This window comes from Mastigoproctus giganteus, chromosome 9 (assembly GCF_048544385.1).
Source record: "Mastigoproctus giganteus isolate SK-2022 chromosome 9, ASM4854438v1, whole genome shotgun sequence".
NCBI classification, from domain to species: Eukaryota; Metazoa; Arthropoda; class Arachnida; order Uropygi; family Thelyphonidae; genus Mastigoproctus; species Mastigoproctus giganteus.
The window spans coordinates 113,827,811-113,842,745 of NC_143583.1; the positions used below are offsets into that span (position 1 = coordinate 113,827,811).

Here is a 14,935-nt window from a genome sequence, read left to right on the forward strand (position 1 = left end):
GGCCTTAAGTAATGACTGGCGTAATAAGGCAGCAATTCCAGCAGCCGTAAAAGAGTGAAGAGACGAAACGTCTTGTTCAGGGAAATCTGCAGAAATGGATGAGTCAAATAATTCCCAGTTTATATGATTTATAGAAAATCTGACTAAAGCTGGCTGTAAGTATTTGATCCACGTACTAAATTTTACTACAAAGATCGCTACATTTCCAAAACTATTGTAGAAATAAGAAAAAGTATGGAATTAAATGAACATTTAGGGTTATACGTGGCAAATAGAGTACAAAGAAGAGAGAAAGGAGATGTAAAAGTAGGAAGGGAGAAGATAAAGACAATAAGATTTGCAGACAGCCAGGTTTTGATTGCTAATAATGAGGAAGAATTACAGAGCTCCTTGGATATCTTGAACAGCAAAGTAAAGGAGTACAAGATGAAGATTAACAGGAAGAAAACCAATGTTAATTTAAAAGTGGCCAGGAAGAATCAATGTAACATTAGGTGGAATAAGATGGAATACTTGGGTAGCATAATGACAGAAAATGGAAAAAGCCCAGAGGAAATAAAAACAAGAATTGCAATGGGCAAAGAGGCATTTAGTAATAGAAAAGAACTACTGAGAAGAAATTTCAAGAAGGAATTAAGAAAGCAAATGGTGAAAACATTAATATGAACTGTTGCACTTTATGGCTCAGAGACATGGACACTGGGAAAAGAGAGAGGAGATCAGATGGCTAGAAGCTTTCGAGGTGTGGGTGTGGAGGAGAATGGAAAGGGTGAAATGGGTGGACAGAGTGAGTAAGGAGAAAGTTTTGAGGAAAGTAGAAGAGAGAATGTTAGTAAAAGAACCAAAAAGAAGACAAACTTCACAGGACATGTTTCAACAAGAGAAAGCATGTTGAGGAAAGTGATAGAGGGGAAGATGTGTGGGAAGAGAGCTGTTGGGAGAAAGAGAATTGGAATGATGGATTGGAAGGGAAGAGGAAATTATGCAGGAATTAAAAGGAAAGCACAAGACAGAGAAAAATGGTGTCAATGGAGCCCTGAACCTACCAGTGGGCAGAGGACTTGAAGAAGAAGTGGCAAATATAACTCTAATTGTTTCATTTAGTTTCATGGTATTATATTGGACTCCTGCTTTATGATGGATTCACTGTATGATCAAATCACTTTATGATAGCCTCTCCATAATCAAATACCTTTCACTATATGAAATGTAGTAAGCACAGGACATTGTTATCACGTTTGTGAACTGAATTTTAATTCTATTACACGAAGCTTAAAAAATTGGAACGAAGTGAAGATTCCGAAAATTTATTTGTTTTTTTATATGATTTCAGTGAAGGGGGAAACACATTTCATCATAATAACCCACAGAATTCCAGTTATTGGTATTATCACAAATGCAATAAGATCGAGTTTACAACCAGTTTATAACAGACTGCACTAAGAGAAAAGCCCAATAAAATGGAAACTGCAAATTGTTTTTATTGTTTCATGGTAGTGACTTCCAGAAATGTGCTTTAGAAAAATATCACAGATGCATTCAAAACTGATTCTTATAACAAAACATATCAATAAATGATGAAAGTGTAGGGCATTTTAATGATTTGAATAGGTTTTTTGAAATCTGACTCTATAAAGTACTAACCAGTGATCACTGGCACCTACTTATTTCACTTTACAATGACTTACAATTGTCTCCAGACAGGACCAAGTGTTTTGTTTTTGTATCCTTTAGTTGAAGTGATATTTTTGTGTTGTGCTTACTTTCCATAAATTTACTATATTGAATTCTTGAACATATTACATTATGTAAATTGATAATATGGCCACTAAAGAGCGCAGTAAGAAGAAAATTTCAATTAAAATTAAACAAGAAATAGTGAAAAAACATGGTGCTAAAATTAGTTTGTTGGTGTGTGGTTTGGTTTATCCCAGTCAACCATTTCTACCATAGTGAAACAAAAAGAAAACCTTAAAAAAGTTAAAGTGATGAATCTAAAACAGTCCAAAAAGGCAGAGAACTGATTGTAGAAATGGAAAGGCTGTTGTTGCTGTGGATAAAAAAAAAAAAAAAACACAAATAAAGGGAGATACAGTTCTTGGACAATAACATTTGCAAACGTACAAAGCAGATGTCTGAGGACTTAGCTAAAACATCTTCAACTAATGATACACAATATGGGGACTTTAAAGCCAGCAAAGGTTGGTTCGACCGTTTTAAAAAACAGTCCAATAATTAAAATATTAAAAGTGTCATAAGGCTTGCAGTGCTGATCAGGAAATAGCTGTAGGTGTATAAGGTGTAGTTTCAAGAGTTGTTGTTGTTTTGGTTTTTAGGAGCATTAGCAACTAAGGCCATATTGCTCCGGGATATGCAGTGGTCATTCCCTGACCTTTCCGCATCGTCCGTATTGGGTGGTGATGGGCTCGAACCCCGGTTTAATCAAGAAGTGATTAAACCGTGTGCTACGCACTGCTGCTCTTTCCCTGGCTATGGAGGCGCCTCACAAAGTGTGAGGCAGCTTGGAAAGCACATTGTGTCCCATCTATGATTTAGAGGACCTATTAAAGTAGGATGTCATTATCCCTCAGCATAATTTAGCCATTTAATATTAATTAACAATCTAGTGCATGTTTAATGTGTTGTGATATTAAACTGTTGCTATTTCTTGTTTTATAAATGAAAAATTTAAATAAATTGGACAGAACTTTCTACTCACCTTGCATATAAATAAATGCAATTTATATCCAATATATTTATATATGAGTGGCGGTCAATAAATTATCTACCAAAGGTACTTGCCATAGTTAATTTCAATGATTCATGATTTATCATATTCCTACATCTCAACTTGAATCACACTAATTTTGATCCTGCATTTAGGTTGTGCTGCTGTAACAGAAAAAAAGAATACACTTCTATCAAATTATGCATTTGCTGAAACTGGAGCATTGTTCACTCATCAAGTTTCTCACCAAGGAAGGAAATAGACAAAAGGCCATTCATGAAAGGATGGTGGCTGTATATGACAGTGCACGTTTACAGAACCAGATGAAATTCTGGTCAAAACAATTCAAGTGGGGTAGAGAGCCCATTGAAGATAACCCACGTCCAGGAAGACCTGTGACAGCGACCACTTCCGAAATGTGCCAAGCTGTGGAAACCCTTCTGCTGAATGACAGACATTTAAAGGTGTCTCAAATCTCTAGGGAATATGACATATCTGAGGGGACAGTTATAACCATACTCCATGAACATCTGGGGATGGCTAAGATCAGTGAAAGATGAGTCTCGAGATTTCTGGCCTCTGTGCAGAAGCAATTCAGAGTACGGTGTTGTGAGGAGAATTTAGAGCTTTATGGAAGGGTTCCTGACACTTTCATCTCCAGAACTGTTATGGGTTCATCACTGGTATCCTGAGACCAAGCAAGAATCAACACAATGGAAGCACAAGGGTTCTTCCCCAGCCAAAAAATTTGGGAGTCAACCTTCGCTGGCAAGTTTATGGCCACCTTTTTTGAATGCTAAGGGAATTTTGAACATTCAGCACTTGGAATAAGCACAGTCACTTTGAGACAAGGGTTCGAATAAGCACACAATCAAGGATTGGAATAAGCACACAATCAAAGACAAGGGTTCTTCCCCCAGCCAAAAAATTTCTGAGTCAACCTTCGGCTGGCAAGTTTATGGCCACCTTTTTTGAATGCTAAGGGAATTTTGAACATTCAGCACTTGGAATAAGCACACAGTCACTTTGAGTCACGCATCCTTACTATACAACCTAAAGCAAAAAACGCTCCATAGATTCTTGCTTCTTTACGACAATGCACCAGTGCACAGGTCACATGCTGCTACTTTGAGAGACCATGACCTTACAGAATGTACCCATCCACCTTACAGTTCGGATCTGGCCACCGGTGATTATTTCCCACCTCGACACCTCAAGAAAAACATGTGGATGTTGCTTTGCTGATGATAATGAACTGAAGTCTGCTGTTTCTTGTGTTCTTTAATGGACTGGACAAAGAATTTTATTTGTCTGGTATTTCCTCATTGCCAACAAAATGGAACAAGTTTATTGAACAAGTGTAGGGGAGTTACATTGAAAAATAAAAGATTTTTGCCTTTATCTCATTTCCTTCATAGGTATGTAGATAATTTACTGAACGCCTCTTGTAAACACACACACAGAGTTTTAAATGTTAATTTTTATTTTAATGTACTACGACAGTGATATTCACATACAATTATTTTAACAATCATTGTCATAACATCCTTCCCAGAGAGAGAGAGAGAGAGAGAGAGAGAGAGAAAAAAAGAAAAAAGAAAAACAAGAACTTACATGTCCATCTTTTGGAGAATTATGCCTAAGGCTAGATATAAAATCTCTCTTCTTTTCTGTTTTCTTTTGATTGTAACATCCAAGTCTCAAATCTGTAGCAAAATGAAAAGGTTTAACAATTGTATTTTGTGAAGACAATGAAAAAGTATGTCTTGATGGTAATGCCATTATTCTCCTTAGATGTCTTTGTTTCTTTTTACGCTGAAGTGCCAACCATTTACGAGTTTCAGAAATTTCATCAAGTTCCAATTCTTCTGTGGATTTACTTTTCTTATTTACTGAAGTGTGTCTAAAAGGAGAAAAAAATTAGTCCTATCTGATCATCACACACATATCAGTAAACTATAATTTATTCTGATTAATGCACTGTAGAGGATGCTGCTTGCAGACAGCCAGCAGTTTTTAAATCAATATTTTTTTTTACCCAAACAGTGTCAGTTATTTCAACAGAATAAGCATGATTAGCATGATTTTAGTATTAATTCATATTCATTTTAACCAATTTAGATATGTGATGCTGCTTCTTATCTGAAAGCATCTTTCGCCTATGTGAAGGTTCTTTCCACACAACTTAAACAATTAATTTCATCAGAGACAGCTTGATAAAGTTAATTTTACTATCATGCTACCTCAAATGAAATTACTCAAAAAATGGAAAATTCAAAAACACGCCTTAAACATAATAATAAGATATATAATATATAATAAGAGATATATAATAAGAGAATCTGTTCAATGTCAGTTGTGTGTTTAGTTTTATATTCTGTTTAATGAAGCTTATTTCTGCGAAAATTGCAATGTAGTGATAAAAGTTTATTTCAGTGAACTAACTGTTGTTATGAATTACTGTGCAAAATTCTGGGATATTTATTCTAATGGTTGATATGTTTCTCCTAAACACTAACAGAAAATAAAGTGCAGAATTTCCAGCCGTTTGATATCCAAATAGGTCATTTCAGTATCATCCAATGTAACCTTTTCTGGATGAGATAATAGAAAAATACAGCTGTTTGCCACTATATAGTGTTTCACTCAGCATGCGTTTGCTATTGCACACTGTATACTCTGATACCCTCACTCCAGGAGTTGTGCTGTTCCAAGCTCCAATTGGAGCGACAACACTGGCTTATAATCTGTGTCCCGCAGGTCTCACATCAAAACAGATTAATATTTATTAGCAGAGTAGATGTAGAATGTGGGTACTGTTCTGATTACTGGTGGGAGTCTGCTGCTCTGCTTTACCTTCCTCAACTCTCAATGTCTGCTGCTAGCTGCATCTCATCTGTTGAGTTGAGATGCAGTTCAACAGATGAGATGTAAAATGTAATAAAGTAAAATCATTAATCAGTTGTGTGCTGCCAAGAGTTTCAGCTCAAGCTATATTCTCATTTAGTGATCATATATATATATATATATATATTAGGTGGACTGCTGATGATGGGTGGACTTCATTTGGTTTATCTGAATTTGCTGCTAACAGTGTTTGCAGTCTGCCAAGATGTATCTCATGTGGAGAGCATACCTTTAGTGAACCCATTACTTCTTTTGGATTTCACTGAATTAAGTAAGTAGCCGAGTGGTCAGGAGCAAGAGTGCATAGCACGCATTCCTTGGGTGGACCAGGATTCAAGCCCGTGACTACTAAATACGATAAATATTTGTATTGATGATTTACTGTAAACTCTACTGACTTGGTTGTCATGCCAGAGTATAAACAGAAAATTTATTTAAGTCAGCTAATGTGGATTATTCTTTCTTAGCATCTTCATTAAGTTTGAACTTAATCAATGTGCACTTTTTATAATTGATGGAATGACTGCTTTTTAGTGAACTTCCTATCTAATGGGATTGTAGTCCCTGAGCATCTTTTACCGGACAGGACTAACTGGATCTGTGTTTTAAATGTAGGCGTACCATGCTTTACAATGATCCGTATTTACGACACTTTATTTATACCCTATGCTCTGTTCCTGAGCCACCAGATCTGCACTGACATCTCGTTCCCATATAATAATATTATACAATATTATAATAATATATTTATTTATTAATATTATTTTATAAAAATTATAAATCAATAGACGTGCCCTCCATGTGGTGGACTCAGTTTGCATTTGGCGTCATTGCTTGCTGTTTGTGTGTGTTTCGGTGTTGATTACTGTCAAACCTTTACTCATTATAATACATAAGTATATATATTTAAGTAATATAATAATTATACATTAATAATGGCAGATAATAGTAAAAGTGAAAAGAAGAAGAAACACCATCAGTCTCTCATATTAAATACCAAGAGTAAAATCATTAAATTGAGTGATGATAATGTTTCAAACAGTGAGATAGGTCATAGGCTAAGCTTAACTCGTACTTCAGTTATTATTGTTCTTAAAAACAAAGAGAAAATTCTAAGTGAAGCGAGAAGTTCTACACCAGTCAGTACAACGATAATTCATAAACGTGACAATATTATTGCCGATATGGAAAAACTTTTAATGGTGTGGATAGATGATCAAACTAGCCAGCATATTCCTTTAAGCCAAGTGATCATCCAGAATAAGGCTGTCTCTTTGCTGACATGAAAGCCAGAAGGGAGGCAGCTAATGATGCTGAATTTGGTGTCAGTAGAGGCTGGTTTAATAGATTTAAGCATAGGAGCAACCTCTATAACATTAAAGTTCAAGGTGAAGCAGCCAGTGCAGACACAGAAGCTGCAGCTAATTTTCCTGATGAGCTAGCCAAGATCATTGATGAGGGAGTTATTCTGAAATGCAGATTTTTAATGTTGATGAAACCGGCCTCTACTGGAAAAAAATGCCTTCAAGAATATTTATAGCAAAGGATGAGAAGTCAATGCCAGGATTTAAAGTAGCAAAAGACAGGCTAATCCTTTTGTTAGGTTCCAATACTGCAGATGATTTTAAATTTAAGCCTATGCCAATTTATCATTCAGAAAACCTAAGAGTTTTAAATAATTATGCAAAATCCAGTCTTCCTGTTTATTGGAAATCAAATTCAAAAGCATGATTTGCTGCATCACTTTTTGAAGAGTGGTTTTCAAATTACTTTGTGCCTGCAGTTAAGAAATACCGTACAGGAAAGAAAACTCCCTTCAAAATTTTACTTCTTTTAGATAAACACCTGGCCACCTTAAATCATTGGATGACCTTTATCCAAACATTCAAGTAATTTACCTCCCTGCAAATACTACTTCATTGCTTCAACCAATGGACCAAGGTGTTATTACAGCATTTAAATCATATTACCTAAGGAGAACATCTGCTAAGGCTGCAGCTGCAATAGACAGAGAATCTGAAAGTACACCTAGAGAAAATGTAGTAAAAGAATTCTGGAAAGGCTTCACAATCTTGAATGGCATCAAGACTATTAGGGATGCATGGGATGAAGTGAAACAGTCAACACTTAAAGGCCTTTTGAAGAAGTTGTGTCCCCAGTTTACTACTGATGATTTTGAAGGATTTGAAAACCATGTTGAGGAGGCTACTACAAACATTGCAGATATGTCAAGACAGAGCTAGAAGTTGAGCCTGAAGACATTACTGAACTGCTTGGGTCACATTCACAAGCCCTAAGTAATGAAGATCTAGAATTTGAACAGCTTAGGAAGAATGAAGAGGATTATTATCCTGAGTATGTATCGAATCCCATTCCTAAAAAACCAACTTTCAAGAAACTCAGAAGTGTTCAGGCTTTTAGAAGAAGCTATGTCCAATTTTTGAAAAGGATCCCAATTTTGAAAGAAGTTTCAAAGTAAATGCTGGTATTTTAGATCAATATGCCTGTTATGATGATTTTGAAGGATTTTAAAACCATGTTGAGGAGGCTACTACAAATATTGCAGATATGGCAAGACAGAGCTAGAAGTGGAGCCTGAAGATGTTACTGAACTGCTTGGGTCACATTCACAACCCCTAAGCAATGAAGATCTAGAATTTGAACAGCTTAGGAAGAATGAGGAGGATTATTATCCTGAGTATGTATCGAATCCCACTCCTAAAAAACTAACTTTCAAGAAACTCAGAAGCATTCAGGCTTTTAGAAGGAGCTATGTCCAATTTGAAAAGGTGGATCCCAATTTTGAAAGAAGTTCTAAAGTAAATGCTGGTATTTTAGATCAATATGCCTGTTATAGAGAAATCTACAGAGAAAAGAAAAGAGCCACAATTCAAACTTCATTGGAGTCCTACTTTCATTAAAGATCAGCATCCTCTCAAATCTTAGATCGGTCTTCAACATCAAGTGAAAGTCCTTCTCGAGCATCCACAAGGCCTACAAAAAGTACATCCAAATCCCCTACAAGGAAGTATTTAGCTGTAGATGAAGATCCAAATGATGTAGAATTTGTGCCATCCACTTCAGATTTGTTTCAATAAATTTATAATTTACACCTAGTAAGGAGTACAGACAAAGTGAATGTATTGAAGTCATGCAGAAGCAGGTTTTTATCATTTATTTTGTCAAAATAAAGGTTTTAAAACGATCAAACCCCTCCATTCGTATCTGCAACCTCCTACTTTTAAAGTTTTCTTATCTTTTACTTTAATTTTTTCATTTCATTAATGCTGCCAAACAAAGTGTTACATTTTATGTTTGAAGGTCACAAGCCTTTATGTAAATGCAGAGTGGAGGGACTTTCTTTCACAATTTTGTTAAGTTGTTACATTAATATTTAATTGCAATGTTAATGGTAAGTGCTATGTTTAATTTTGTGCAACTTTCGAGCATCACATGCATCGGTGAGTGAAAAAAAAAAAAGATAATGATCTGCTTTATAACAAAGGCCAGGAACCAAACCTGTCGTAACTACAGGGTACGCCTATATATGTATTTATGCATCTCTTTTGGAGGAGTTATTCATCAGCTAATGTTTGGGTTCCTGAGAGGCTCTCACTTCCTATTTCTCGTGTCTATACCTTCTCATAGTTGGTCTAGTTTGTCCTTGAATTTATTCAAACTACCTACCTCTACTACACCAGGAGTTTCTTCAGCCAGTAAGTGGCTGATTCCAGCAATCGGCCACTTGCTGGCTGAAGGCAACCATCCTTCCTCAGTTTGAATTTATGCCCCCACATGTGTCAGTAGCCTGAGCAAGAGGAAGGATGCCATCAGCATTAAGCTTACTCAATCCATTCAAAGCCTTAAGTGCCTCAATCAAATCTCCTTGCATGTGCCTAGTCTCTAGGTGCTGTAGGTTGCAGAACTCAAGATTTTCCTGTAAGAGTATCCTTATGTTTTTCTCATTAATCTTGCTGGTCTTCTCTGCACCTATTCCAACAGATCTACGTTCTTCCTAAAATGAAGCCTCCAGACCTGTATGCAGTACTCAAAATGTGACCTGACCATTGTGTTATACAAAAGTATAATCACCTTCTTACCTCCCCAGGAGAGCAAAATTACTGTATATATCCTTAACAAAATCCAATGAGCTGTTCTGGCACTGTGTCTGCATTGCTCAGAGACCTTCACTCTTCATTGCATTGTCAGATATGATTCAGATATAATCCAGATGAGTGTTCTTTGATTTTACAATTACAAATTGACTTTCAGCCAATTATCAAGAAAACAAGTCAACTGTTGGCCAAACTGGAAATGCTGCAAAGCATTTCCAATTTATGACAATGAGGAACTTTGAAAGTGTCTATTGTCTCAAAAGTTATTTTTTGTGCCCACGAGCAATTTGCATCTCTGTTAATATTCTGTAGTGGTTTGTATTAGTACAAGTTTCCTGTGTCCAGGCTGTAAAAATGCAATGGTCACATGCACCATTCCATGTAGCATCAGTGTTCTCCCCACAAAAGTTTGCCAGCCAGTGGAGAATGTAATACAGTCCATTCCGGTTATTTGGGACACATCGGGACTAGTGCATTTTGGCCCGATTAAGTGGCTGCAACAATTAACCAAAGTTTCACATAAATAGTTATGTGAAAACATAACTATTTTTGATAACTATCAAATCACGTTACGACGAACTCAACATAGTAAAGTATCGTTCACTATAAGATGTGCAGTAAGCACCGGTCATTGTGATCACGTTTGTGAATTGAATTTTAATTCTATTAAACAGCGATTCTAATCAGTGAAAATAGGAGGAATATTATCCACAAATTTACCCTTTATTACCTTACCAATTAAAAAATTAAATGATACGTGAAAATCTGAAGAATATATGTGATAATCGGAATAATTAATATGTACTGTAATATGTACATACGAACTAGTTGACATTTCTGTTCACTGACATTTGTGTGTGTGTGGGGGGGGGTTAAAATTTAAAACAGTAAAAAGATAAGCAATCGATAACAAAGAACACAGCACACACACAAATTGCAAGTAACAATACGCACAAGTGAGAACGGAGTAACGAGTTACAAAGCTTTAAAAATAGGAATGAAGAGAAGATCTGAAAATAAATTTTTTTTTATATGATTGAAGATTTCATGGAAGTGTAAACACATTTCACCATAATAACCCACAGAATTCCAGCTGTCAGTATTATCACAAATTCAGTAAGATCGAGTTTACTGTCCGTTTATGATAGATTTCACTAAGAGAAAAGCCCAATAAACAGATGACTGCTAATTGCTTTATGGTTGTGACCTCCAGAATTTCGACCGAACCACGTGGTACCGTCGGAGACAAATGTAGGGTAATCTCCAGTGCTGCGGTCTCCTGCCCTGATTAAATGGCATGCTGTCCCAATTAAACAAAGTAAACCCTGGCTATTTTCTCGATTGGTTTCTGTTTTTTAAGATTTGCCTCAAATAAACGGCTGCTACGATTAACCCAAATAACCGAGTGGCCCAAATAACCGAAATCCACTGTACTTCGCAATATTATAAAACCTTCTCTTATTTATAAAAGTGACTTAAGCGATGCAGAGCAAAACTTAATTGCATAATTTACATTATATGCACCTGTCGCATTGATCTTGATCGCATAGTATGTTCGAATTAATATTGATTGAGATCAGTGAGCAGTACCATACGGTATCGGGTGGTGCACCCATTCGATATGTCCTGGGGAGAACACTGAGCATATTATAAAAATATATCCTCTCAACCTGCTGGTGTTATGGGAACAGGAGTGCCCAATCAGGGATTCTACTTAACTGCAGTTTATAGAAATGATATGTATAAAACTATCAGGAACTGCTGCTTCCTCACAGGTAGTTGCTTTTAGTTGTATACTGCATAGTAGTACCGTATAGTTTAGTTATGGTTTCTAATCAGTTCTGGTTTATATATTGTTTGTTCATTTTGTGTCTGTGATTGATGTTAGTTTACTGTGTAGGTGGTTTCAACTTCCCTCCCTCTCTTTTTAAATGGACATCAAAGTGATTGGGTGAGTCAGCATGGTAATCATGCATATAAAGTTAAAAGCTATTTAGAAAATCTTGTCACTGGAAACTAAACTAGACATTCTAGAAAAAGACTGGATTCAGGAGCTTGAGACTTACATTACATTCAGTGACCTAAGGATCTGAAAATTAACAGTATTGCAAGGTGTTATTGTAAATAACATTACAGAACCTTATATTGTATATAAGGTTCTGTAATTTTAAAGCAAATTATTCTTGCATATCCCTAAACACATACTGTATTTATGTTTTATCGCAGAATTTATGTTTCAAGTTTATGTATAGAGGCTTAAATGTTTCTGCTACACTTTGTTATTTTTATGTCTTGTTATAGAGACATGTTGGCTTAAAATCAGCAAAACACTGGTCATTCCAACCAGTTAAAATATTAATAATGTTATTTATCATTTCATATGGATAAATTTCTTCATGAAGATTCACTTAATGCTTTTTTTTTTTTTTTATGGCCTCAATTAAGAGCACAAAATGGGGATATTGTTGTATACAATTTCATGTCACAAAAAGATATCAAACTTCGACTTTTTGAGACCTCATACAGGAAGTCTTGATATTTGTGCAGGCCTTACTTTGACCCTTGTCATCACATAAATGCATATCTGTATTACTCCTGCCATCTCTCCCCTCGGATGGCCAATATCACTGAGGAAGCCTTAAGAGTTGTCTTAAGGCTTCCTCAGTGATATTGGCAAAAATCTTTGTTCAAATGTCTTCCATCTCTATAAAATAGGTTCCTTCTACTTGCAAGTGCAGACCATGCTGATACAATTTTTCAACCCAAAGCCTTACAGGGTCCCACAACCTTTGGTTAATCGAGAAGGCTTTCAGCATAAAGTCCCTTCTACTGTGCCTGAGCAGAATTGTACGCAAATACATTCTGACCTAAGTTGAAGAATTTTTTAAGAACATGCCCTATACTTATCTGTTGGGGTGTCACAGTTCATCCTGTTTAACACACACGGTGTGTGTGCTAAACATCACTAGTTCCCACATGAATTATTAACAATCTTTATGCCCCTTAAAAATTGACACCCTGTTGTTATTACCATCAATTTTGGCTCTTCACAGATAGGTAGTGATTCAGGTACACTGACCAATATCACAAAAAAAAATGCTTCCCATTTCCCTGATAATATAGAGCAGTGGTTCTGAGGGGGCCACAGGTAAAAGTCATAAAATTGGGGGCAACAGAAACTGTAAAGTGGGCCACAAAGTTCACTTCTAAAATAAAATTATTACTAATATAAAAAAGAAATTAGTGAGATCCTTGCAGATCTCACTAAACTAAGGGACAATAATACACTGGTGTGCAAAACTTATGGACCAACACTATTTCTAAAGGTTACAACAGCAAAATCTTTACTTAAGGTACTCTTTACTGATGAGAGTAGATTCAGCTCAGCAGCGATTCTGGACGTCAGCTAATCTGGCGTGAGGTTGGCACATGACACACCCCGCAAACATCACTGAAAGGGATCGATATGGCGGTCGAGGTGTTCTTGTCTGGGGAGGCATTATCTTGGATGGACGTACATAACTCCAGATACTGGAAGACAGTACTGTAGCCAGTGCACGCTACTGTACTGAGGTAATCCTTCCCCATGTGCATCTGTTCCGAGGTGCCATTGGCCCCAAGTACATGTTTATGGATGACAACGCCACACCCCATCGCACTGCAGCTGTTTATATGCTTTTGGAAAGTGGGAACATTGTTCGTATGGACTGGCCTGCCCGTTCTGCTGATCTAAATGCCATCGAACACATATGGGACACTCTGGGGAGACACCTAGCAGCATGTCCACACCCACCAGAAAATGTTCACCAGCTGACGATGGTGCCAACAGAGGAATGGATGATGTTACCGCAAGAACTTATCAACAATATTGTTCTAAGTATGGACAGGCGGTGCAAAGCCTGCATTAACATTAGGGGTGGCCATATCTCCTACTGAGGACCACCTCTTCCCTTTGTTCCATATTTGGCAGTGATGCATCTGTATCATGGCAGCCAGTGCTATGTTATCATTTTTGAATAAAGTCCCTCTGTACCGTTTTGTATCCGCTGTTGTGTTGGTGTTGTTTCCTTCATTTCTGTACCTCACAAGGGTTCCTTTGGTATGCTTTTCCCATATCCAGGTCATTGCTATGAGAAGTTACAGGTGAAAACCTGACTGTTCCTTAAATTTTGCACACAAATGTATTATTGTAATTTTTTTTTGTTAGGAACATAATTGTATACTGTGAATAAACAAAATATTATATGAGTAAAAATTCTATTATAAATAAAGATTGTAGTTAATAAATCTTTTTTATTATTAATATTCTTTATATTATAAACAAATAATACATGTTATAAATAAAAGGTGCAGTTGATAAAATACATATTTATTATAATTAAACAATATGAGGGGTGGGGCCACAGAGGTGAATGAAACTCAGAAGTGGGCCATGAGCAAAAAAAGGTTGAGAACCACTGATATAGATTATTATCCAATAAAACTATTTCCTTTTTAACCAGAGCAGATGACACTTGGTCATTCTCCCCAAGGCCTGAAACAACACAGTGTATCCTCCAGCAGGTTACTAGATACCCAAGTTCCTGATGAGTCTCTAGTTTTATTCTCAGTTATAAGGCATATGCCTGTTTCTTCAATAATTCAATTTCATTGGTACACTTCTTGCATCTGGCACCTACAATACAATTACAGTTGAACTAAGGTTATCTACTAGATTTATCTTTGCATACATGACACAGGCTATACCAGCAATGAATTCTTAGCCACAGAGGAAGTATTTATTTCAATTCCCACCTCAAGTCATGATGTTCTGTGTTTCGTTATATTTTTCCTCTGCTCAAGTCAGGAGAGGTGGAAACCCCAAACATAATTGCCAAACTCCCCCCCCCCTCCTAGCAATAGATTATCTCTATTAAAATTTATGTTAAGAATATATATTTTTCTTTGTACATGGCTGAAGATTAATATTAAATCAACAAGATCTCTAATTTGAAAAAGTACTGCTTTATGATGACATAACAGTTCTATTAATAGAAGGAATGCAAATTACACTGCATTGCTTCTACAACAACTCTACCTGAAAAACACATTGCACAGAATGCAAAGAATTCAATTTAAATGAGGTATAATGTGCTACCCAAATGTTTTTTGACTTCCTCTTGCTGAAATGATGGTATAGAATTCT

At 36.3% G+C, this 14,935-nt stretch overlaps 1 protein-coding gene across 1 annotated transcript in view; it reads right to left on the bottom strand.

Moving 5' to 3' along the window:
• LOC150080654 (targeting protein for Xklp2-A-like) overlaps positions 1–14,935 on the bottom strand; it is a 231,563-nt gene that overhangs the window by 122,684 nt on the left and 93,944 nt on the right. Inside the window, exon 6 of the mRNA XM_090380773.1 lies at positions 4,343–4,631. Coding sequence (XP_090236899.1) covers positions 4,343–4,631 — 289 coding nt within the window. The remainder of the gene's footprint in view (positions 1–4,342; positions 4,632–14,935) is intronic.